The following is a 26,925-nucleotide window of genomic DNA, read 5'->3' as shown; positions in this document are numbered from 1 at the left end:
AACACGGAAATCAGTCTCCACTGCGCTTGACTCAGGCGCATCCCCACTCCTTTGCCTATGTCGTAGGTGGCTGTGTAGGCTTGAATGGCCTTTTGCTGCTCCTCCATCCTCTGCAGCATATAGAGGGTGGAGTTCCAGCGCGTCACAACCTATTGTTTGAGGTGATGGCAGGGCAGGTTCAGGCTTTTCTGATGTTGCTCGAGTCTGCGGTAGGCAGTGGCAGAATGCCGAAAGTTTACAGCAATTTTGCGGGCCACCGCAAGCATATCCTGCACACCCCTGTCACTCTTCAGGTAATGCTGCACCACCAAATTTATTGTGTGGGCAAAACATGGCACGTACTGGAAATTGCCTATATGTAATGCCCGCACAATGTTACTGGCGTTGTCCGACACCACAAATCCCCAGGAGAGTGTAAGTGGGGTAAGCCACTGCAAAATGATTTCTCTCAGTTTCTCTAAGAGGTTGTTAGCGTTGTGCCTCTTACTGAAACCAGTGATACACAACGTTGCCTGCCTTGGAACGAGCAGGCATTTGGGAGATGCTGCTACTGATTCAGCTGCTGCGGAAGTCGATGCAAGTCCTTAGTTTGCCCTGAACCACTTGTCCACATGTCCGTGGTTAAGTGGACAGTGGGTACAACTGCATTTTTCAGAGCACTGAGGACACTTTTTCGTACTTCTCTGTACATCCCGGGTATCGCCTGCCTAGTGAAGTGAAATCTCGACGGGATTTGGTACCGGGGACACAATACCTCCATCAACCGTCTAAATCCCACTCCACTGATGGCGGACACCGGACACAGGTCTAACACCAACATAGCTGTTATTGACGCAGTTATCCGCTTTGCCATAGGATGACTACTGTCGTACTTCGTGCTCATGGCAAACGACTGTTGTACGGTCAATTGTTTAGTGAAAGACGCAGCGGTCTTACGACTTCCCCTCTGGGAAGATGACTGACTACCAGCAGCAACAGCAGCAGCGGCAGTAGTAGGCTGCAGGATCCTCCGGAAGAATCCCGGATTGAAGAGGACTCAGTCATACCGGTGACATGGCCTGCAGGACTATCTACAATCGAGATCGAGGAGGAAATTGACGAGGAGGGTGTTGCTGGTGTGGATACAACAGGACCAAGGGATTTAGGTGTCCCTGGACTGCTGACTTTCCTAGCCACAGTTCCTGAACTAAACACTGAATTATGAAGGTTATTCAGGTGACGCATAAGGGAGGATGTCCCGAGGTGGCCAAGATCCTTACCACTGCTTATTTGAGCTTTACATAAGGTACATATGGCCATACATTTGTTGTCCGGATTGGGATAGAAATAATTCCAGACCGAAGAGGTGGATTTCTTGGTCTTCTGGCCAGGCATGACGATGGGCTTTTTCTTCCCATGGACAACAACTGTTTCCCCCCCCGGGTGCCTCATTTAAGATAACCACATCAGCATCCTCCTCGTCAAGTTCCTCCTCAGCGCCAGCTACATCAATATCCTCCTCCCGGTGTACAACATTGACACCTTCATTAGCCAAATCTGTAACTGCACTGTGGGTGATCCTTCCAGCATATGCAGAGGGCGTGCTGCAAATGGTGGAAGGAGCCACCTTTTCCCGTACAGTGATGGGAAGGTCAGGCTTCGCAAACCACTAACACCCGTGGACTCACCTTGGGGATTTGTGATGCCATCTCTTTAGAAGGCAGAGTTGTTTGCTGTGTTGTTGATGACAGCTTAACTCTCTTAATTTTTTTAGAGGGGGGGGGAGGAGGAGGGCTTAGATCCTTGGGTGAAAATGAACCACTAGTCCTGAACACGGGCCAGGGCCTAAGCCGTTCCTTGCCACTCCGTGTTGTAAATGGCATATTGGCAAGTTTACGTTTCTCCTCAGATGATTTTAATTTTCTTTTTTTGCTAATTTTAGTGAACTTTGGCTTTTTGGATTTTACATGCCCTCTACTAGGAGATTGGGCATCGGCCTTGGCAGACGACGTTGATGGCATTTCATTGTCTATGTCATGACTAGTGGCAGCAGCTTCAGCATCAGGAGGAAGTGGTTCTTGATCTTTCCCTACTTTATCCTCCAAATTTTTGTACTCCATTATATGCAGCACAAGAGAGCGTACCCCTAAACCACACACACCCGGCAAAGGCTTTAAAAATTATATGCGGCACAGGACAGTACCACTGGACTGGAGTTATACAGCAGTACAAATTCCTTTATACTGCAGGAACAGTGAACGTAGTTAAATATTGCAGTACTAATATTTCTGGACTGCAGGAACAGTGAACGTAGTTAAATATTGCAGTACTAATATTTCTGGACTACAGGAACAGTGAACGTAGTTAAATATTGCAGTACTAATATTTCTGGACTGCAGGAACAGTGAATGTAGTTAAATATTGCAGTACTAATATTTCTTGACTGCAGGAACAGTGAACATAGTTAAATATTGCAGTACTAATTTTTCTTGACTGCAGGAACAGTGAACGTAGTTTAATATTGCAGTAGAAATTCCTTTTTACTGCAAGAACAGTGAACGTTGTTATATAATGCAGTACTAATTTTTTTATACTTTTTTTTATAATTTTTTTATAATTTTTTTTATACCAATGGACTTAGCAGGACAGGACACAGCACCACTGGATTCAGCAGGACAGAGCACTGGACAAAGCACCACTGGACTCGGCAGGACAGAGCACAGGACACAGCACCACTGGACTGAGCAGGACACAGCACAGGACACAGCACCACTGAACTCAGCAGGACAGAGCACAGGACACAGCACCACTGGACTGAGCAGGACACAGCACAGGACACAGCACCACTGAACTCAGCAGGACAGAGCACAGGACACAGCACCACTGGACTGAGCAAGACACAGCACAGCACAGCACGAGAAAGAGCAGGACGGAGGACCACCTAACACACCCTCCCTCTTCCCTGATCAATGCCCGAGTAAAGATGGCGGCGGCAAGCGGGGAATTTATAGAATCCGAGTATCGCGTTCCGACGGCGGGGTTTGGACTCATAGCCTCGTTTTCAGTTTTTCTCAGCGCTGGAAATACCCGAACAGTGCTCGGATCGCCCTCGGATCCGCACTGTTCGGGTGCGCTCAGATTGCGATAATCCGAGTCCGCTCATCCCTGATTATAACGAGTTTTACAATGGTCCCAAACTTAGCAGAACTAAATTAACAGATGCGGGAACGCTAATAGGGATCTATTTTTAGGTGGGACAGCCACAACTGTGGCCAAAGAAGGTAGTATAACCCATCTTGGAGCTTGATTGACTGTGACAGTCTCATTTAAATGAGAGGCAACAGTAATAAAGTTTTACCTTTAAACACATTGCCGTTTTAAATTTTGCTGACAAAGTCGCCGAATATCGGCGAGTTGCTAATCTCAGAGCATAATTCATTTACCCCCTGGAGCCTATCCACCATACCACATTTTTCATAAAGTGACTGGTGTGGAAACCTTTTTATACCATCACTGATTTCACTGTGATTGGTGATGGTTTACACAACGGGGACAATCTAAATATTTGACAACAATATAGAACGTGTCAAAAGGAAAAAAGAAGACTGCACCAAGCATCCCATTTATTACCTCCTCAAAATACGTATTTCTCTCATTCTTAATTATATAAGAGATACTAATAGAGGAAGGGTGCACCCGATCAACAAATACATCATTTATACAAATTGAGAGGAAAGAAAAGGATGATCATATGGGGCACTCTTAAAATGAGTTTAGAGAGATATAAATGTGTATTGATTTCGTAATTAAAATCTTTTGATAAATCTTTATTAATACATTAATAAAATTGTCCTAGTAGCGAAATATTAAAACTTGTAATGACATATCATGTGAATTGTAACATAAACTGTTAAGAAGACAAGTAACCCTTGTCCTGCCGCAACCCTGCTCTGATTGACTGGTTTATTAATTATCAATAAATGTATTCAATTATATCACCAGCCCTTTTTGTAGCTTGATTTCACCCTTGCTCTCAGCCTAAAGAAAATCTACTAATAGATAGCAGATTCAGTGTTACCATCAATAATTTCAATGTATCTATAGTGATTTTGCTACAGTATATGGAATTTCCTCATACAGCCACAGGGAAAGTGTTAGCCCTCACTAGATCCTCAAAGCTGTAAACTCCGTTACAGACACAAGTTTATATTGATATTGATTATCCAATCTGTCTGTTTAGGCTGACCTCTGTAGCTGTGAGGTGCAAGGCTATCCGCATTTGGTGCCCCACTGACTTTTCTTTGTAACACTCTGCTACCGATCTATGGCGGAATACCCGCTCTAGGTATGATTATCTGGTTACAGTTAAGGGCATACTGCCTGCACTCCGTGCCCCACTATTTCCTCCTAGTAACACTCTGCTATCTATCTATAGCGGGATAAGTGAAAGCTCATTTGCCTAAGTGAAAGCTAATAGCGAAACGCGCGTCAGCGGACGCCGCGCTTGCTGCTCTGAATTTGTTAGTCCCTACCAATAATACAGCTCGGCAATCAGAACATAGAGCGGTTTATCCCGCTATAGATAGATAGCAGAGTGTTACTAGGAGGAAATAGTGGGGCACGGAGTGCAGGCAGTATGCCCCTATAGTGGTGTGAGGAAAAATGAGCAGAGAATTTACTGTAGTAACGGTAAAAATGCACAGCTGCGATTCAATTAGGGTTCTGAGGAACATTGTGGCTAATTGAATCCCACCCCCCAAGGTTGATAATAATTCAGTACTCTATTGATACAACATAGATCACTGCGGCTAGTGATGCCCCATATGTGGTCTCACCACTATTAAACAATACAAAGCGACTTTACCACGATCTGACCAATCAGAGTGAAGTCACTTTGTATTGATAGGAAGCTGACAGGCCGCCTTTGTGCACTACAAGTCCCAGAGAGCCATGGATGCCAGAGCTTGTAGTTCTATAAGTGCCAGCATGGTCTGGCAGCCATGGTTATGCTAGTTCTACAAGCGCCCACATACTCACATAGTTTAGACATACCAGTAGTGCACCAGCAAAAAAATACTCATCTATCAATTTAAAGTATATTACCCCATACCAACTGCCCCAGGGGTGTTTGGCAAGGGTCCTAGTGCTTTCTACAAATTGCTGATTTCTTATACGGGGAAGCCTGCATTTTGTGGCTGGTCACACTACCCTAGGGAATTCAGACACATATTGAACAGGCAAGGGCTGGTTGACATTATGACAGGGGGACCCCACTCTGCGGCTTTTCCCGATACTGTGCCACCAAATCCAGCTGTAATAGACTAGCGCTGGTAGTGGCTTTTTCCAGTGGGACCCCACACAGTTTGTCCCCATAATTTTGCCTTTACCAGCCCAGGCTATGGGGCGCTGGGAAGAGCCCTGTTAGCATTTTTCTTAAATTCTTTCTTTTTTGACACACTACAAAAGGTCCATGTTTATGATGATGATTATCAGCAGCAGCACTGATCTGTGCACCAGCCTTCACACACCCGCAAAATATACATCCAAACTTTCACTGGAGACCAGTTCTCCTTTAAACTTGTTCAATGCTACAAGTATATATGAGGGAGAGTGGGAATACAGTTAGTACAGCTGAATTACACTCCCATAAAGCACTAAAAAGTTTCTTAAATTCACTATTTTAGGCAGCTGTGTACTCTAACAGGTCCAATTTCCTGCAAGATCTAATTTACCAATAGCAAGTCAAAAACACTGAACAAAACACATTGTGCTGGCAAGTAACAGTCTACAGCAAGACTTTCAGTACTAATCAACTGTGCTGTACTGCATTTTTATTTCTTATTGCTGGTCACAGTCAAGGTAATAATCTGTTCTTTCTTTTTAACAAGAAGTGGATATAAAACTCCAATGGCATCACCCTATGAGTTTAATTCATTCTGGAGAGATAAATCATGAACTGAGTGACAACAATAATGACAGCGGTGAAGTTACCATTGATAGAATTTCTTCTATTCTTCCCAAAGTGTGTTTATCAAGAAGCAGGTTACATCGCAATGTCTATGTATGGATCTACACAACCATACAGATAAAACGTGTATAAAATGATATTCGGTTGATCATAAACAGAAGCCTTACATTATTGTCATCATTATAATAATAATTTATATAGCGCCAAATCATGTTACGCAGCGCTTTACAAAGAATATGTAATCATTCACATCTGTCCCTGCCCCCTTTGGAGCTTACATTCTAAATCGCTACCAGTTTGCTTCTTGGACAATGAGCGGAAACTAGAGCACCTAGAGGACACAGACGTAAGAGAACATACAAACGCCACACAGATAGGGTCTTGGTCAGAATCAAACTCATAATGCCAGCTTTGTGAGGCAGCAATGCTAACCACTGTGCCACCATGCTTTCATACCACCAGTTGTACTAAAAACTTTATTAATTGCATTACAATTTGAATATGGTCAATAATATGTAAAAATAAAAAATAAAGGAAACAGGTTCCCCCTAAGTAGCAGGAATATTAGAAAAGTAAAAATCATATCAGTTCACTTAAACTCTAAACTCTATTTGTTTAACTAAAATCACAGAAAATACAGACAGTGCTGTTAGGGAAAGTTCCAAAGTGTGCAGCAACAGTACTGAACAATAACATTCCATTCAGTAACAGCACCAGAGAGGCTTCATAGAGATCAGATGCTCTAAAATCGGTTAAGAAAAGGCATATGGGGCAAATATTTATATTTTATCTGTGCAAAAGACCATGGATAAAACTCAGTTTGCAGCAGATTCCTGCTCCACAGGTATCTTTAAAAGATACTATTTGGCAGTAAAAAGTGAATAACTGTGTGCAATGGAGTGCTCCTCGTTCACTCAAAGTGTGGACAATTATAGAAGCAACAGAGACCATCAAAGTCTCAACGCTCTCATCTCTTCTCTGGCTCCCAATTCATCATCAGTCTCCCTCATTAAAGTCCCATCCAGTGACCTAGTTTTTCCTATCAATTTGTGATTATGCCTCCACTTCGCCAAATATTCCACTCTGGAGTAATCGTAAGTTTTCCTTTAGGTTAGGTTGGATTCAATTTGATTTTGACAAATATTTGGACCAAAAGGCGCATACAAAGCGTCACCACATATAAGTGGATTCCCCCGAACCCGTAGAGAACAAATTGAACACACTTCAGCTAAATTTCTCAGTTGCACTAAAAGAAGTAGAAACATTTGATCGTTCATCAAAACGAACCGTGCAACAAGCCATTCCCTTATATCCAGAAGATGATGTCAGAGATGCTGCCCTTATGGTTACTGCTTTGCCGCTAACCTAAGTTAGCACTGAGAGGTTGTTCTCTGCTCTTGGATCAGAAATGAGGGCGATTCTTCATAGATTCATTAAAAAATAAATGTGTAAGTGTATTGTATATTGTATATTTTCATCTGACAGGTTTTAAGCTCAAGTAAATATATTTTGTAGTTGTTTGGTCATACTTTTGTAGATATGTTGATTAAAAAATATCCTATGTTTCTGTAATTAATCCAATTTCTCTTAGTAGTAGTGAATACATTTACAGAATTTTTTTTATTAATGTAATTATAAGTTTGTAAGCAAAGTACAGTTTGTGTATTACCATATTCTGTCTTAATTTTAAATATTCTTCATCATCAGCTATTTATATAGCGCTACTAATTCCACAGTGCTGCACAGAGAACACACTCACATCAGTACCTTCCCCATTGGAGCTTACAGTCTAAATTCCCTAACACACACACACACACACACACACAGACACACACACACACATGGAGAGAAAAAGACAAGGGTCAATTTGATAGCAGCTAGTTAACCTACCAGTATATTTTTCGAGTGTGGGAGGAAACCCACGCAAACACAGGGAGAACATACAAACTCCTCACAGATAAGGCCATGGTCGGGAATCGAACTCATGACCCCAATGCTGTGAGACAGAAGTGCTAACTACTAAGCCACCGTGCATAATTTTTGGTATATTTACTTTCATATGAATTTAGCAAATTTTTTTTTCAGAAATGTTAATACAATAAATATATTTTAAGTTCAATCAATCTAAGTAGGTTGATAATTTACGTGGTGGTGAGGAATGTGCCTTGTGCTATCATTTTATTACAGTAAATGTGTTACTACTAATTAATATACATTTAAGAAGTCGGAGTCAAAGGTTTGGCGTACCGACTCCACAGCCATGATGAGAAGGGTCAGATTTCTCACCTGCTAGTTTGTCTTGCATGGCTTGCATGCAACATGAGTTTCCAACGATCCTTCAATAAATATTTTGAGTTGGAGGAAATGCAGTGTAACATAAAAAAGTAAAGCTTTTCTTAACATTGCAAGTATTTCAAAACAATGCTCATTTTTGAGGACAACATCACTTTAAATGTGAATTTTTAAAGTGATGTTTCTTCCATTAAACAAATTGGTAAACTTTATAAAGCTAAAATGAGGGAATGAAGCTTATCTTTATTTCCTATTACTAGATATCATGTTAATGAGAAACTGTTTATAGACAAAGAATTTTCAGACATGCTCCCAATAACAATGACAAAAATATATGTAAGCACTTAACCCCTGCACAATTTATAGAATAGTGTTTAAAAGAGAAATAACAATAGTTAACTTTAGTATACTGTAGATCGTTTAAACATGATCCTAAAATATAAACACAGCATAAACAGGGATGGCACTTTATCTATTCGAGATAAATATGCTTGTATGAAAAGTTTTGTTGAATAAATGAAAAGCGTCCAGAAGTCCTTATCCAAAGTGTGTGTGTGTGTGTGTATATATATATATATATATATATATGTATATATATATATATATATATATATATATATATATTATATATATATATATAGTACAAGTTAACCCGTGCATGATACTCATGCATTCTAGTCAAACCAAGCTACTTAAGGTGTTAAAAAGGTTCTTGTCATGCATTTGGGCCTAGCCCAGGCCTCCTCAGGGGAAGAGCGTTACTTCCCGACGCAAGCGCCCTTTTTTAACGTGGTTTTGTCCACATGTCACCACCTCATCATTTTTCTCCATCACCTCATCCTTCATCTTTATCGCCACATCTATCCAGATGTCTATCCAGACACAGGGATCTCTCTCAGCGGTCCTGAGTATCACACTCCTCTCGCTCTGTCACCCCCGGCAACCACCAACCACTCCCCACGGTCACCCCCGGCAACCACCAACCACTCCCAACTGTCACCCCTGGCAACCACCAACCACTCCCAACTGTCACCCCAGGCAACCACCAACCACTCCCAACTGTCACTTCTCCTTCAAGAAATATATATATATTTTTTTAAAATCTTTATAAACACTTTTAACAATTAACAAATTAAAAACATCTTAGTATACCAAATTTCAGCCCTTTCTGAGTTTTTTCCCCCACACACACACTAAGAATTTAGTAGGTCAGTGTATAACTCCGCCCAGCAGGTGGCGCTGCAGCTTGGTTTTTTTCCCCCACACACACACAGACTAACACACGCCACTAGGCTTATATATATATATATATATATATATATATATATATATATATATATTTATTATACACACACACACATACACATACATACATACATACATACATACATACATACATACACACACACTATATGGAAAAAAGTATTCAGACGCTTTACCATTATACCGACAGGCTGTTACAAGCGGCGGCTCTCTGCCGCTCACTCTTACTTTCTTACTTGCGTCCCGGCTGTCAACAGCCAGGACGTCACTTTCAGGATCTCCGTCTCGGCCATTGCCAGGGTAGCGGCAAAGGCGCTCAGCACCTCGTCCCGGCAATGTTGGACAGCCAGGCGCACACATAGTAATATGCGGTCGTAGCCTGCGGACTAACTAAGCAGTATTATACACCTGCTGGGGGCTCATTGGGATATACCTCTTCCCCCTTCCCTCATTGGTCTCCTTAGCCTCCCTGCCAGTTATACCGTAGATTTTGTCTGTTGCTGACCTGCTCCTGTTCTGTTACCTGTGTTCCTGTGAATACTCTGTCTCTATGTTATTGGACCTCCGATTGTGACCCTTAGCCTGCTCTGCTTACGTTCTAGTGATCCTGACCTTTTGGCTTGTTTCTCGGACACTCCTGCTCGCTGCCTGCCCTGACCATTTGGCCTGTCCCCTACTACTCTGTTTGCTTTGGACCCCTGACCTCGGTTCACGTCTGACCACCCGTTTTCTCGATTCCCTCCTCCGGTCTTGACACTGCGGTGTTGTTAATAAACTTGCACTACAATACAGTTATGACCTGACGGCATCCGAGTAACTGTCAGCGCGTCAAGCTCTATAGGAAAGGCGGCTTCTATAGGCGAAGACCTCTACCCCTAGTTCTGCAAGTTTATTACGAGACCTGTCAGCCTAACACAGGCCTGGCTCGCAATCTCCCTTCCAGTTCATCCCAAAGATGTTTGATGGGGTTGAGGTCAGGCCTCTGTGCGGGCCAGTCAAGTTCTTCCACACTGAACTCATCAAACCATGTCTTTGTAGTCCTTGCTTTGTGCACTGGGACACAGTCATATTGGAACAGAAAAGGGCCTTCCATAAACTGTTGCCACAAAGTTGGAAGCATAGCATTGTCCAAAATGACTTGGTATGCTGAAGCCCTTCACTGGAGATAAGGAGCCTAGTCCAAACCTGGAAAAACATACTATAAGACTTTTGTAGATACATTTGTTTCTCACCTTCACTCCTTTTTCAATAGAATTCTAAAGGGGACCCTGTTTCCAAAGGAGACCCTGGAGGCCAGAGTAGTATTAATATAAGGGGAAGGTAAAGACATTCTTGTGTCATTTATGGCCCTATCTCTTATTAATGATGATGTCAAGCGCTTTGCTAATGTAGCACTGGCATCCCAGATGGGCCACGCACACGCAGTTGAACATAACATTGGTGACAGTGGACTATCTCTCCCAGCACACTTTAGTGGTTCATGCACCAGTAATAAACGTTCCACTCTGGCTTCTAGAAGAGAAGCCTGGAGTGTTGAAGTTTCATTTGTATGTCTGAGATCATAAGTAAGTGGGCTGAGGGTTCCCTTAGTCTCCCTGTGATGTTGCAGAATCCTTGAAGATACTATTGAATCCTGACTAAGGTGGAGATATTAAGGTGAAGATTGATATTCGGTAAAAGTAAATAACACACACTGCTTCCCACAAACATGCTAGGAAAAAGGGTGTTACACTGAAATCATGGCAGACTTAATAAAATGTTGCCTTCAGTAATATATTTTGATCAGTTTGGTTTCATTCCTGAGAGATAGACCCGAGATAATACGTGGAAAGCTATTAATGTCATCCATATAAAGGATATAATTAATCGATTATAACGTACTACACCATCATATGTTTTTTCTGCTCCTCCCTCTCCATATGTTCTAAACACACGAGCATAATCAACACTACAAGCTCCGATGAGGATGTAAGGAGTTTTAACGGCACGCCTGCATATCGGCAAACCCACTAAGGTCAATGACATTCTGGACTAATAGAGATCTGGGAATCAGATAAGTTGCGCACAATGTGCTGCATATATATATATATATATATATATATTCTTAAGAGACTGATTCCATTACCATGTGTTCTTTACTGCCATGTAAAGGAATGTTGTGATGATAAATGTGACTTATGCCATTTGTTGATTTCACATACAATTTGGTAAAATACACTGTTTTGTGGTACATATACCATTAGAAAAACCCATTTTTCCTATTGTTATCCCAAACCCTATCCCCTTAATTGCGCCCATCACACAACCTTTTCTCTCATATAAAGGAAGAGTCTACCAATGGTTTTATCTCTTGAGGAAGAACAAATTTTAAATAGTATTGTGCCAATTTATTCAGGTACCCTCAAGTCCATCAGCCAGAACTGTAGTAAATGGCTCTCATTGGGCCTGATCACCAATTTTTGATTGAAAGCCTAAGCTTATGGCCTCCTTAGGGGGCAAGAATTGTCAGGCCCACCTCTGCTGCAGAGCTCAGTGAACCCCTTTTCCACAAGGTAGGTCGAAACTTGCCTTGGGGACTGGTCTTCAGCCATCCCTGAAGAGAAGACTTCTAATGTGACATAGGGTAGGATGGCAGCTCATAAGAATCCAGCCCTCACACCCCAAAACGTGATGAAAAAAAGATATAACACTAAAAAAAGTGAAATAAGTGACAAAAGTATCAAATGCTATGTGCAATATAAATAGGAAATAAAACAAAGACCCCAGCCTAATGACCAGTGGGTTAAAAGTATATTTCTTGCCTATTCAGGGCAAAGAAATAATAATTCTATTTACAGAACGCCTTTCTCCTAATTAGACGCTTTACAATTGAAACATACAAAGAATACGTGACGCAGTAACATATAACATAATATATAAAGCACATATGGTACAAACATATATAGTAAAGTGAGAATCCGGTACATGGCATGCATAGTGGTGACAGCCATCTTGGGTGCACTCAGATTATGTATTTACATTATAGGTGACAGGAATACAGAGGCACAGAGATGAAATACGGGGAAGAGAGAGGACCCTGCTTTTGCAAATTTACACTCTAGAAGAGGCTTGGGGTTCACACATAATGATCTTATAGGACTGGTTGTGAAGATATGGAAGAGATCTAGCAAAAAGCAGTCCCAGTAATGTAGTGGCCAAGACAGAGTAGAGTGCCAGAAGTAAATGGTAGTTAGTTAGTCCGGGTGTGGATGGTGTCTTGGAGCTATTGTCTGGATAACAGGGGTAAAAAGTGGTGCGGAGGCCTAGATAGTGCAGGCGACTAGTTGGTGGAGGCCTGGATGGTGGGGAGGTCTAGAAGGGGCTACTCCAGATGGTTAATAGCAGAATCTGGGCCCCAATGGAGAACTCAGGGTGCGTCTGCTCTGCTCAGAGTCCAGGAGCTGAGGCCAGGATGGTGAAGAGGCCTCAATGGAGTATAGATCCTGCAATGGCATAGATGGAACAGGAGCAGATGGGGCAGAGAATAAGGAATAAGTAATAAATTCCACTATCTATAGTATTGATTACAAACAGGATAGCCGAAGAGTTAACTCTTGGGCTATCCTATTTGTAGTCCATACTATAGATCGTGGAATGTATTCCTTATTCTCTACCATTACCTATATGGTGTCATATTATAAAAATACCTATCTACAGGTGTTACCATCTTTCTTTATTTGGAATGTGTCCTATTTTGGACTATTTCTGTAGCTACTTATTTGCACTTACATATGTGCATTTTTGTTATGTAGTTGAGGCAATGCAATTTATTTTGCACTTTTAACTCACTTCTACACCTTGCTTTGTATTGTTATTTTAATATTTCGCTCTTTTACCCAACTATATTAGTTTTACCGCATACCCAATAAAATGAAAGTTAAGATCCTTAATGAATCATGCCCATGGTCATTATAATATACCTAATGTGGTGATTTACTTCCTTTGCTACTTCTTTAAAGCACTTTATGCCATCAAAATAAATCGAGAACTAAATCCATTTGAGAAAATTTGTTTATCAAATCCTCTCCGCAAAGGGATGATACTCTCACTGATGTAACTTTAGACCTTGAAACTAGACAGGAAAGGAAATGGGAGAGGGATTTAGACTCATCTCCTGAGAAAGACTACTGACATATACTCTATCAAATAGAAGCCTCCAGTTCTATTCCTGTTCTGATAAAAGAAAATGCATATAGGCTCTATAGATGGTATTTTACACTTGAAAAACTTTATGCTATATCCAACTTTGCTGGAAAGGATGTGGCCAAAGATTTAAGTGTATTTACATCTGGTGGACATGTCCAAAATAACATCTTTTTGGAATAAGGATGAGTGCTTTCTTAAGAAAACTATAGTGTGTCCTGTATCAAGACCAATGGACCTATTTTTTTATGCTGTTTTCCCTAGATATTGACAATACCTCAGCTAAATTGATTTAGCATATGCCAGCTGCAGCTAAATGATCAATTACAAAAATATGAAAAAGGCAGGAACCACCCAATAGAATCAATGCTAGGATGGAAGATATTACATATCAATTGCAAGACAGATAATTCCTTTTTTCTTTAGTATGGGTTCCTTGGTTTAATATGGTAAGACAAGCCAACAATCATAATTCCCACTTAGCATCCTGGGAGATGTGGAGGAAATACATACACTATTATTGCCCCTCTATCTGTACTTTGCTTCACATGGTGACCAACCATCACCACAAAACAATTGAAGATCATGTCTTAGATATGAGCAGACTATAAGTGCAGTCAGCATATTAAGCCCAATAAAAGCTTTCCTGCATATATAGACGTGATCACAGTAGGTGTAATGCACATGTACACAACTTAGTAAGTTACATTAACCAATGTATATAGGATAACTGCTTTAGATAAGGAATGAAAATCTGTAGTTGTCTAAGGCTAGGTACACACTGAAGCGTTTTTCGTCCAATAATCCGGCAAATCAGCTGACGTACGACCATTCTGCCGGAAGTCGGGTTAGTGTGTATAGTGCCATGATGGTTGAAAGTCATGCCAAAGTGTCGATTGTCGGCTCATTTGGTTGGTCGTACTGTTTAATATTTTCTGAGCAATCCACCTAACGCTCATGTAGTGTGTATAATTGTTCGATTGATCCCGACCAAGTGCCGATAGTTCCTTGAGCTGCGACTCCTTTGGGGGCTGTGTATGTTAATTTCTGATGCCTGTACCAGTCCCACGTGGTGTGATGTCCGCTCGTCACTCATTTTGTAATTAGATGCTTCTAGCGGTAAAGCAATAGCAGGTGTCTATTGTATTAATGCGCATAGCATATGTCTGCCAGTTTAATTATAAACCTTTGCCAGTGTAGTCTTATAACAAACAGTGTATACAACTGTGTGTACAAATTTCTAATCTTTGCTCAAGACAATATGGCGGTGAACAGTCACTTTGCGCACAGTCGGTCTTTTGTTAACCGTCTAAAACGTGACTAGTGTGTACTAGTGATCAGACCTTCGGTCGAAGGGAAAGTCGTTGTAGAGAACACATTGTTCGGAAAATTCTTCAGTGTGTACCTAGCCTAAGGCTGGGTACGAGGTACAGAATTTTCTGACCAATGTGTTATCTACAACTGACTGTACCAACGACTGAAAAAAGAAAAAAAAAAAGTCCCAATCAGCATTCCGATTTATGTGTACAAACTATACATGTTTTAAAAGATTTCCCCTCAGATCTGTGCTTTTCAACTGTCATAACCAGCTGCTGAAAAGATCATGACTCTGTAAACTGGAGATCCTGATTGTGAGTGCATACACACTGCAGGATTTGAACAACATTGGAATGATATTTATAGTTCTGCTGAACAATCAAATGAAACGACTGTCAGTACTTTGGAACGATTATCGGTTAAGTGTACACAATGATGCGATATTGGCCCGAATGGGCATTTATCGTCGGCCGAAAAACGTGTAGTGTGTACACAGCCTTAGTATTGATGCTGAAAGGAACAAAAGTGTTTGTAGCGTAGCTGTAGTATAGATAAGTCACAAACAGGATTTAGGTCTGTTTCACTCATAACCCATTGCCCAGTTTGGAAAGATGTAGATAGAACCAGGAATATATATGTCATCAAGGTCTACCAAATGGTGGAATAAATAAATAATTACTTATGACCATCAAGATAATCATTTACCTTGTGATAAAAATACTGGAAAGAACAGTAATTCATTAAGTAACTACAAGTAATACAATTCTTAATTATGACTATGCAGTAAAGTTCCTGACATTATTCAGATCCTCAGAATCGTCATTTTGTTACATGACTGCTGACCTTGTATTCTAGTTGTAAAGAGAATGTATTTTAATATGACGATAAAAGACTGTACAGCAGGTATTTATTAAGGTTAGTCTTACAAGTGTGTGGAGGTCTTATCCTCTCTGTAGTGTAACAGATCCATACGTGTGTGACTAATTTACGTTTAATCAAACAGAAGGGGATGGAGAAACTGTAATTTTCTTCCATGACATTTATGTTGACATTGCAATCACATTTGTCATTAAGAAACTCAAAAATACAATTTACTTCTAGCATCAGAAATTTCAAGTCATGTAATTTCACTTAGATTAGTTCCCTTCAAAGTTACTGTATTATCCGAGGTGAAAATGGCAGGCGTCTCCCCCATCCATTCCCGCTCTGTGTTATTAAATTCATCTTATGAGAACAGCTTTGGGAATTTACGCTGAAGTACTCATAAAAAATGATTCATTCTTATAAGTTGGAATATTAATTACACCACAGCTTTGTAATTGTTTCATTTGTTCAAGAGTTGCTAAGTCCCAGTACAAATCCCTTTTACATAATTTATTTCTACGTGCAGGACTAATACACTTGTGCTGTGAGCACAAACACAAAATATCCTGTACACCTGTTGCTGCACGGTGATGTCTTTTCTCCAGGGACTGGAGACTTCTGATCTGATAGAATACCGCACATCGGTATATAGGGATGTGGTGAGTCAATGAATAACTAGCGGCATTATGTATGTGTATTTATGCTAACTATAGACACTACAACATTTTCTGAAGTGCTACACATTTTGGAGAGAAAAGTCAAAAGAAGAATAGAAAGTGAGGATTATTCAGATTAAAACCTTTAATAAAGATCATTAGTAAAATAAGTGTAGCCAAGTTTATATTAATGTTGTTTTCTCTATTTTCATCCATATTTATTTCATTCTTAGTTTGTTTTTTTATATTGATTTGGTGCATTCATTAGAAGACACCGATACTGTAGATGTGAATGTACCCAAGAGCACATCAGAGGTAATAGAAGTAATATAGTCTGATCGCCACATCTGCTATTTTTGTATCAAGCTGTTCTTTCCACTGCATGCTAATGCTGCTTCTCATGATACGTGCTCCATATAGTGAGTAAGGGGATGTGAACAGACGAGCAACACATAATTCAAATACATTAAATATAATTATAATCTAAAATGACATACCTGATAAAGATAATCTTCAAATACAAAATAGTAATCATCATTGCTAGCTGTCAGCTTCACATCCTATAACAAACGATAATAATGAAAAATAACATGCCAACAAATGTTGCCTTTATCATGATTACTGATAACACGACATAAACACTACACTACAAAAACAATATACAATGCATTACATGAATCAACAATGTCAAATATCTGTTCTTGGATTAAACATGACAACGTGGCTTTGCTATTATTTAAACTATCTGAAGATTATGACTGTTTATGTCACATTACAATGAATTATTCTGCTGAAAAAATAAAATAAATGATATAATAAACTGTGTGCGTGCAGGGAGAGAAGATGTTCTGTAGTGAAATGTGCTTTGTTTTACAGTTCAAAGTTAATATCCTAAAGTAGCTAAAGTGATTGTCAATCTGTCACAAAATAGCACAGATTCTCTACTTAAGCGTCCGTGATGGTACACCGTCCACTGCAAATACTCTATATGTATTTTTGGAGTTGAATGGTGGTACACAGTGCATACTGCACCTTATCAAATAAGAAAAACAATACATATTGGAAACTAGGGGCGGAACATGGCCCGAAGAGCCCCATAACAAAATTTAGGAGACGGCTCCGTGATGCCAGTCCACTATCCTGAGTGTGCCAACTCTGCTCTTCGTAGCATGTGTGGGCCCGACACATGTGCAGTAAAGCCTCAAAAAGGAGAAAATCAGTGTGGCGGTCATGGTAAAGAGGATCGGAATTGCCGAGCCCCCTAACCCCCGGGCCCCTTAAGCGGCTGCACCACTGGTGGTAGTTACGGCACTGTTGGCAGCAACAAGGGCAATGGAGGATCATAGGTTGACAGGACTTATTCAATATGTCCCTTATGTCCTAAAATTATCCACCCGGCTCCACCTCTGGGACATCTTTGAGTTTTTATCATAAATTTAAAATATAATAAAAGTGTTCTTTTCACGCTCACAGTTTGCACCAAGCACAATCTTATCTTTTTGTATATTTCACCTTTTCTACCTAGTGGGGTATCCTTTTTATCCATTTTCTTTTTAATAATGTCATTAAAAGTTATGTTTTAATACAGGACCAGAGTGCTTTGTAATGTCTAATACTTTTATCTTTCCTTTTTCCATGCAATTTATTGGAATAAGCACCCCCACGGGATTAATGGATTCATAATTATATTCAATGTTCTGTCTGTAATGTGGAAGGTCCACTTCCTTGTGCGGGATATCTTTAATTCAACAATGGAGGATAACATTAAGATTGAGATCCTTAACCCATAACGCTTAACAAGCTAAATAATAGGAGACGTACAACAACAAAAATAAAAGGTAAGAAGCACTGAAGTTCAGGAAAAAAAAAAACATCAAATTTACAATTTTCTTACATCCAGAACCTGGACAATTCTCACATTTTATCAATGAATGTTTCATAGAGTAACTATTTAATTTGACAAGGCTTGTGTAAACAGGCATTGAAATCAGGGGTCTGATGCTGGGACTCCAAAAATGATGTAAGCGAGTGGACCTGTACAATCACACTTTCTGACAAGCGCTCACATTGTGCTGCGTCATTGTTAACCTTCAATAAAATATAATGCAGTTCCATGGGAATGACTGTCAAAGCAGTATGTAAAGTACATAGTGCATTATGCTGCAGAGTAGGTTTTGAGACGTATCTCAAAGCTTTACTGAAAGGTCAAATTACTTACACTTCTATGAGTGTTGTTTGCGATGCCTTTGTGTAACCTGCAATGCGCCTACCCAGTCAGCACTTTTGTGCACCAGCAGTCATTTCTTGCATCTTGACATAACATGAGCCTCAACTGAAGAGTGCTCTTCAGACCTTATGTATATTGATGTGCACTCTACAGTAGGTTATATATTCTGGTATTTGTGTAGTTACATTGTTGCTGATCACTGCTATGTCTAGTGACCACTGAACCTTAATATACTGCGCATTTATTGGCTAGGACCTCTGACTGCTGATTTGATACCATTTTAACCGATAGGCCTTGGCACAGTTTGTTTGCCTACTCTTGTCCTTGTGTTCTTCATCACACGAAGCCATACTGGGCAGCCACAATAGCTATGTGCATGATATGAGAGTGCTAGAGAGTACAGGTAAACACAGCTAGTCTTAAAAGTGTCTGGTATAGGTGTTCTTTTTGCTGGGGTGTCATCAGAAGCAGACTGGTAGCTGAAAGTTACTGTAGATAGCTAGATATGGAATGCACATGGACATTTCAATAGATGTTAATGCATGAAAATATGAGCACTGTTACTCATTGATATTTTATCGCGATGTGGCATGCACCAACGTCCGGACAGATTTTTGCATGGAAATGAAGCACAGCATCAGTGTGCTTCACGGCAGTGGTGGAAAAATATTAAATGACATGAACTTGATGGAATACAGATCTTTCCGGACTTCAGACACAATGCAATAAACTTAGATTACTAACCTTGTAAATCAGGCTGTCGGATAAAAGGTCATGCTGAATTACATTCGATTTAAGCTGCTCATAGTACAATATGTCCTAAAAATTGAGAGACACAAAAAGAGCAAGTAAAATATATATTGGTAGCAGGAAAATGATATACAGTTCCAGACAGGTAAGTGCAATCTGCTGTCAAAGCTTAACGCAACAGTAAAATTAGAGTGCGCTGTACAAGAAAAGTCATCAAACTCTTGTGACAACATGATGTAATAAACCCAGGAAGCATGCACCACAAAATAGCATGAAACCTAACAACAGGAGCAGTCAGGGCTGTATCCACCACCATTCAAGGTTTGAAACCTAGGACAGCACTGTTTACGGGCCACCATAGCAACTGTTTTACTTCATTATTTTTTTTATTTTGTTATTTGGTCTTTAGCAAAGACCTACTTTGCCTAGTAAAATAAAGGAGGAGAGGGTGATGCCCTACTTAAACTGATTCTCAATTCTAGATGTAACGCCCCCTAGTGGTGTTCTAGTAAAACCCTGCACTTCAGTGAATACAGAGGGGTCACCTAGAGGGTAAGCTAGAAGTTTATAAAAAGTTACATAAACTGGTTACCATGGTGATAACCCAGCCCAGCCTGTGAGACTAAGTGAGAGGAAGGAGGGGCGGTCAGAAAGAGGGAAAAGAGATAGAGATAGAGAGAGAGAGAGAGATAGAGACAGGAGAGGAGAGATATGTAGCTGGGGGCCTGGGAGAGTGGGGTGGAAGCTCCAGGATCCCCCAGCATTGCCTGGAAGTCTGAGCATGGTGATTGAGCCAGGGCAAGGAATGTGTGCCCTGGATGAGGGGGAGAACTCCATGTCACTATAGAGAACCCAAGAGAGAGGGGGACACTTCGCATGGAAGAGACCCTGGAGGAGGGTTGCAACAAGAGGCATGGTAGCTGTATTGTCAGAGCCTGAGGCTGGGAGTACACAAAGTGATGTGTCAGAGCCGACAGGAGACATCATCCCCGCAGAGGAGGGGTGAGTGAGCTGCAGTTGAGAGGTACACAGAGTGTGTCAGAGCTGCATGGAGGAGAAGCTGCCTGCCTGTTAGCATCCATGTGTGTCCCTGCAGAGAAAGGGTGATCTGCAAGACATGTGATTTATGTTATATAACATCTGGATAACATTAAGAACTGTGCAGGAGGAGTAATAAGATATTTGCAACCATATTTGTATTGCTCATTAAGAACTGTGCTGGAGAGAGTGAGGAGCTGTATATATTTTTCTTTATTGCTGCAACCATTATGATTATCATGCTGGAGGAAGAGAAGTGTAAATAAAAGTTCAGTTTATCATAGAGATGGTCTGGCGCCCAAATTATTGTGACTTCTATTACACTGCACCAAAGTGACATCCCCTGTGTCCCACTAACTACAAAGAAACACCTGCATGTGCAGGGACCCCCTGATCATTTACACCCATGCCCATCAGCTAGCCAGGGCTTGAGAAGGAGGTGCACTGTGTACCCTTTGCCCACCACACTACACACAGTGACAGGGGGTTACATAGAGAAATTCACAGCTGTGCCATATTTCTTTATGATGAACTTCACCGTGCTCCAAGGGATATTAAAAGTCTTGGTATTTGGTGTTCATGATGAAGCTCGGGTTTGTAAATGCACTAACAAACTGTGGAACATCTTACAAACAGGTGTATATATTTTAAAATAAATTAACACTTTATTGTACACAAGTGAACTCCAACCAAATAAGTGACCACTCAAGACAACGGACTGTACTGTTTATTTTAATGTATCATATCAAAGCCTATGTAATCAATTGTTGTAAGCTTTTCATTTGTAATTAATTAAGAGAACGCTTTACAGTTGTTTGGCTCTACATCAAAGTACTTTATGGTAATCTGTAGTAAAAATTCCCAAATAAATCCATTTAGAGTCTATGATATAAGAAAATAAAATGTTAAAAATGCCCCAGGGGTGAATACTTTTATAGCCATTGTGCATATAGAGAAATTACATTTACATTATACAGCAAATTGTAAAAGCTGATTGAAATAATTGCTTAGCATTATATTGTCTTCATGGTTACTAATTCATCAGCTATTTATTGGCGAATTGAAGATTTTTTTTAGATTTATGCAGATTACTCTCCCTTTCGAGGATATTGGAAAGTTGCTACATTTCTTTGTCACTATGTTGTACGCATATTGTGCAGCTTTTCTCTTGTAGCACCTTCCTATTGTTTCTCACGGAACATTAGAGCAGAGATCAGTTATCTGAGGACTGTGCACTTATCCTTCCTGCACTCATTAGATCTACAGAGTCACAGTGTTTTAGAAATTGCTTCTGTGCTGTTCAAGTGTTTTTTGTGATTAGCTTCAAATACGAAAGACTATTTAAAGTCGACTACTAGCTTTGTGATTTTATACAATGGCACGCTTGTAGTCATTCAAACTAAGTATAGAAGGTATAAATCCATCATAAATGATACATCAGTTTGACATATATATATACTATTTCTTCTTGCAGCCCTTTGCTTATAACTTGCATGTACAAACTATGAGCTGAAATGTTTCTTCTGGTACAGTGAAGATTAGTTGAATTTCTCACTGGTAAAATGACATTAATAAAAAAATCTACATTACTGCAAATATCCCTGAAGGACTTGTGGCTGTGAAGGAGTAATCCTTCGGTCTTGTAACCTGTCCCCGCAATGATGTTATCCTAGTGGCCGCACTGGACATGCACGGTACTGCACTTGTTCCTGCATGCGCCAACAGCACATACACAACGGAAACACCCGGCCAGGTGCAATAACTTCAAACACACCTGGCCAAAGTACAGTGTTATCCATGTGTGGGTGATGTTATTATTACACGCACCTGAGCATTAAGGATACTGTGCATTCAACAGGTCATTTCTTGTTGGACAAACCTCTTGATGCAGCAAGCATTTTCCCCTTCCCCCATCCATTTTTCCCCACCATAGGCATTATAGGGACACTATAGGGGACAGTATATGGTGGAGCATATTGGAAGAGTATATGAGAAGTATATTGTAGTAATATGAGGAGCATATTGGGACAAGCAGTATTGTATACTGGGACACACACCCGAGAACAGTAATATATATTGGGGGAAACAAATACTCAAGGAAAGTTCTTATACATTTATAAAAACATGACATAAATAATAATTCAGAGTAAAGTAAACTTGATAATGTATTGTACCATCTACTATCTATGCTAAACTGTTTTATAAGATACACACAGATATGCAGTGTTATGGGTAAGCGCTGACAACAACTGTCTTTTTGCTTTGTAAACATATATGGATATTTATATTGCCATGCCGCTGGTACCTTACATAATGTGGGATATACCGAGCGCAGGCTTATTTCTTCTCTAGTTTTGTCTCCAAAATATTGCCTTATGTTGTCATAGCAGCTGTCCATCAAGTCTATTTAAGGCTAATTTGGGTGTGGCTCACAAGCCAGCCCTTGCTAGATGTAAACCCCTATACCTGGGAGGTGAGTGCATCTAATTTTACCTGCATTTTAATGGTGTTTTAAAGCATATGGGGGCAGTGTAGAACCTGCATATAATGAGGTGCCTTTGATGCTGAGATGCAGGCTTAAATGTTTTGATCAAAATATGAACCAATACCTCATGGTTTTCATTTTGCTAGATACACACAGATATGCAGTGTTAAAACTAAGCGCTGACGGCAACAGTCTTTTTGTTTTATAATATGTTTAAGTTTGCTATTGAAGATAATGTTAATAAGAATATATAATATCTTAAAGGAATCTCCACATCTGTGTACAATCTTTCCTGATATAAGCAGAATTGTCCCTGTGATGTCTTATATGTATCTAAGTGTACAAGGTTATCTATTAATAACTATATAAATGTTTAGCAGAATCAGTGTCTTAAGTGGCTTGGAGGAAATTATGTTACTGGGTATATGGCAGGGATTCCCAAACCCAGTCCTCAGGGCTCCCCAACAGTGCATGTTTTCCATATCTCCTTGCTGGAGCACAGGTGTATTCATTACTGACTGACACATTGTAACAGATCCACAGGTAGTCCTAATTAGGTCACATGTGATCTGGAAAACCTGCACTGTTAGGGAGCCCTGAGGACTGGGTTTGGGATACTCTGGTATATGGTATTAAGTCCCACGAATAGGATATCTCCTATGGTGTCTAACACAAAGTTAATTCAGAGCTGAAAATAAATCATATTTCTGGAAAACTGGAGACTGCCTTAGCGAGTGATTAATAAATAAATGGTAATTTGTCCTGCACTAACTATCAAATCTGGTATTATTCAGTCATCTGAATATCATAGCACTTTACATGTAAGCTGTTAATAAATCCAGGTTACACTAGATTTAATAGTGTTTGTGGTGATCTGAATCTTTGCTGCACTCCAATAGATTCCCTGCATTCCCTACTCCGTGTTTCCAAGTCCAGCATAGAGCATTCATGTTGAATGTGATGTGTTAGCAACTGGGGCAGCAGGAACTGAATTAGTTGGTTTCTGCCTCCTCACTGACCCCTTGATCATCATCATCATTTATTTATATAGCGCCAGCAAATTCCGTAGCGCTTTACAATTGGGAACAAACATTAATAAAACAATACTGGCTAAGACATACAGACAGAGAGGTAAGAGAACCCTGCTCGCAAGCTTACAATCTATGGGACAATGGGAGTTTGAAACACCAGTGCATGTGCTACATCATATTGCACATTGGACCAGTTTGAATGCAAAGGTAAAACGTATTGAGTGGGCTGTGTGATCAGTCACACAGCAATGTTGGTCAGAGGGTTGTTGACATGTGTTAGCTGTGTAGAGGGTGGTAATAGGGTAACCTAGGGAAATTATGATGCTGGTTGAGGAATATCATAAGCTTGTCTGAAGAGGTGGGATTTCAGAGAACGCTTGAAGGTTTGAAGACTAGAGGAAAGTCTTACTGTGCGAGGGAGGCAATTCCACAAAGTAAGTGCAGCCCGAAAAAAGTCCTGCAATCGGGAATGGGAGGATGTGATGAGAGTGGAAGAGAGACGCAGGTCTTGTGCAGAACGGAAGTGTCGATTTGGGAGATATTTTGAGACAAGTGAGGAGCAATTTGGTTGATGGCCTTGCATGTTAGTAGAAAAAATTTATATTGGATCATTAAAAAACAGGCTACCAATCTAGAGACTGACAGAGTGACTCAGCTGAGGAAGAACGGTTTGCAAGGAAAATCAATCTAGCCGCTGCGTGCAAAATAGAGTGTAGGGGTTCAAGTCTATTTTTGGGAAGACCAGTAAGGAGGGAATTGCAATAGTCGATGCAGTAGATGATGAGTGCATGAATTAATGTTTTTGCGGTGTCTTGTGTGAGATATGTACGTATTCTGGAAATGTTCTTTAGATGTATGTAACATGATTTAGATATACAGTCGATGTGGAGAACAAAGGATAGTTGTGAATCAAGAATTACACCTAGGCAACGAGCTTGCGGGGTGGGATTTATGGTCATGTTTTCAACAGAAATAGAAATGTCAGGCAGGAAGCTTCTATTGTTGGGTGCGAATATTATTAATTCTGTTTTTGAAAGATTGAGTTTGAGTTGGCGAGAAGACATCCAAGACGAAATGGCAGAAAGACAGTCAGTAACACGAGACAACACAGATGGTGAGAGATCAGGAGAGGATAGATAGATATGTGTATCATCTGCATAGAGATGATACTGAAATCCAAAGGAGGTTATTAGTTTTCCGAGAGAAGTGGTGTAGATAGAGAATAGCAGAGGACCTAGGACTGAGCCTTGTGGTACTCCAACTGATAAGGAAAGTGGAGCAGAGGTGGATCCAGAGAAATTAACACTGAAAGAGTGATTAAATAGGTAGGATGAGAACCAGGATAGGACAGTGCCTTCAAGACCTACTGATTGTAGTGTTTGTATGAGGAGAGAGTAGTTAAACAGTGTCAAATGCAGCAGAGAGATCCAGGAGAATTAGACGAGAGTGATGGCCTTCAGTTTTTGCTGTGATCAAATCATTGACAACCTTGGTCAGCGCAGTCTCTGTGGAGTGTTGAGAGCGAAAGAGTGACTGAAGAGAATCCAGTAGGTTGTTTGCTGTAAGAAAGTGTGTGAGGCGAATGTGGGCAATTCTCTCGAGAAGCTTGGAGGGGCATGGGAGCTGAGAGATGGGGCGGTAATTTGAGAGAGAGTTTGGGTCAGAATTTTGTTTTTTTAAAATAGGAGTAATACCCCTTGGCTATCTGTGACAGCCCACATCTTATGATATTGGAAGGCATTGGGGGTATGTGATCGCCATGTGGCATGGTAAGCAAGCAAGAGACCACAGACTGGCAGTCCTATGAGATGAAGCTCATATTTCCAGCTTCTTATTAAGATAGAGCCAATCTCAATTTATGGGTGTGACTTTAATGATGAAGAGATGGGGACTTGACTTGGAGAAAGAGTCCTTTGATTATTTCTACTGTAATCTCTAGCTCTATATTTTTTATATCATATAAAGTGTACATGCTGCATCTTGGTGCTGCTTAGTGGCTGCACCAAGTACCACTGCTCCTATCTAAATCATCCATGTCTCACGAATGTAAAAAGGGAAACAGCAAATAAAAGGACTGGGATAGTGAAAATCGGGCTAACAGAAACGGTCTGCAGTCTTTGGCGTAACAATGTAAGGTAAAGTCCTTGGAGAGCATATGTGCTGCTTGAACCAGTAGACATTGTTTGCAATTGCAGGTTTGAATCTTAAAGAGGACATCTAAAATTAAGTCAATTATTTTTTTAATGTAGGACATAAGTTAGCAGAAAACTAAACTCTATTGATAACAAATGAAAAGATTATTATATTGTCCCTACACGTTTTCACCCCCAGCAGTAACATTGTTTTGTCGCTGTAACACAGTAACTTTGTTTTCCTATGTATAAATTTTCATTGAAGTTATGAGAGATCAAGCAATATTAGTTCCTGCTGTAGATTAATTGCCAGTGACCGGAAAATAAAAGCTACATGTTTACCTGAACCAACCAATTAAAATAGCTCTGGTAATATCCATTTAATTACACTGCTGCAAGACTCTGTCAAAATGTAAATTAGCTACGGTGAGGTGTCACCGAGGGCATGAAATCATTTAGAATAACTTTGTAAACAACACTTGTGGAAGGGCACAGTCCAACAACTAATTTTCCACAACCGATAATAATCTGGACCCTTAATATGCAGTCATACTCAAAATAATTTGAAATGCTTGAATAATTATTCATAACTTCACAAGCAGTAAAGCAATCTTTTATTTTTATATAAATCTGACAAATTATTTCATCCAACAAAAAGGACTGTAAACAAACTCCAAAGCAAGATGTTTTGAGGGAGCAGCCAGAAGATTAAGGACTAGGGAGATTTGCCTCTATTTAGCG

At 40.2% G+C, this 26,925-nt stretch overlaps 1 protein-coding gene across 1 annotated transcript in view; it reads right to left on the bottom strand.

The window, feature by feature from the left end:
- Positions 1 to 26,925, bottom strand: part of TBC1D19 (TBC1 domain family member 19) — a 123,947-nt gene that overhangs the window by 31,889 nt on the left and 65,133 nt on the right. Inside the window, exons 12-13 of the mRNA XM_075194760.1 lie at positions 19,493 to 19,567; positions 17,019 to 17,081 (exon numbers count right to left, since the gene is read on the bottom strand). Coding sequence (XP_075050861.1) covers positions 17,019 to 17,081; positions 19,493 to 19,567 — 138 coding nt within the window. The remainder of the gene's footprint in view (positions 1 to 17,018; positions 17,082 to 19,492; positions 19,568 to 26,925) is intronic.

Source organism: Mixophyes fleayi, chromosome 1 (genome assembly GCF_038048845.1).
Source record: "Mixophyes fleayi isolate aMixFle1 chromosome 1, aMixFle1.hap1, whole genome shotgun sequence".
In the NCBI taxonomy this organism is placed as follows: domain Eukaryota; kingdom Metazoa; phylum Chordata; class Amphibia; order Anura; family Limnodynastidae; genus Mixophyes; species Mixophyes fleayi.
Note: the sequence above shows the minus strand (reverse complement) of the source record. Positions and strands in the feature narration are given on the sequence as shown.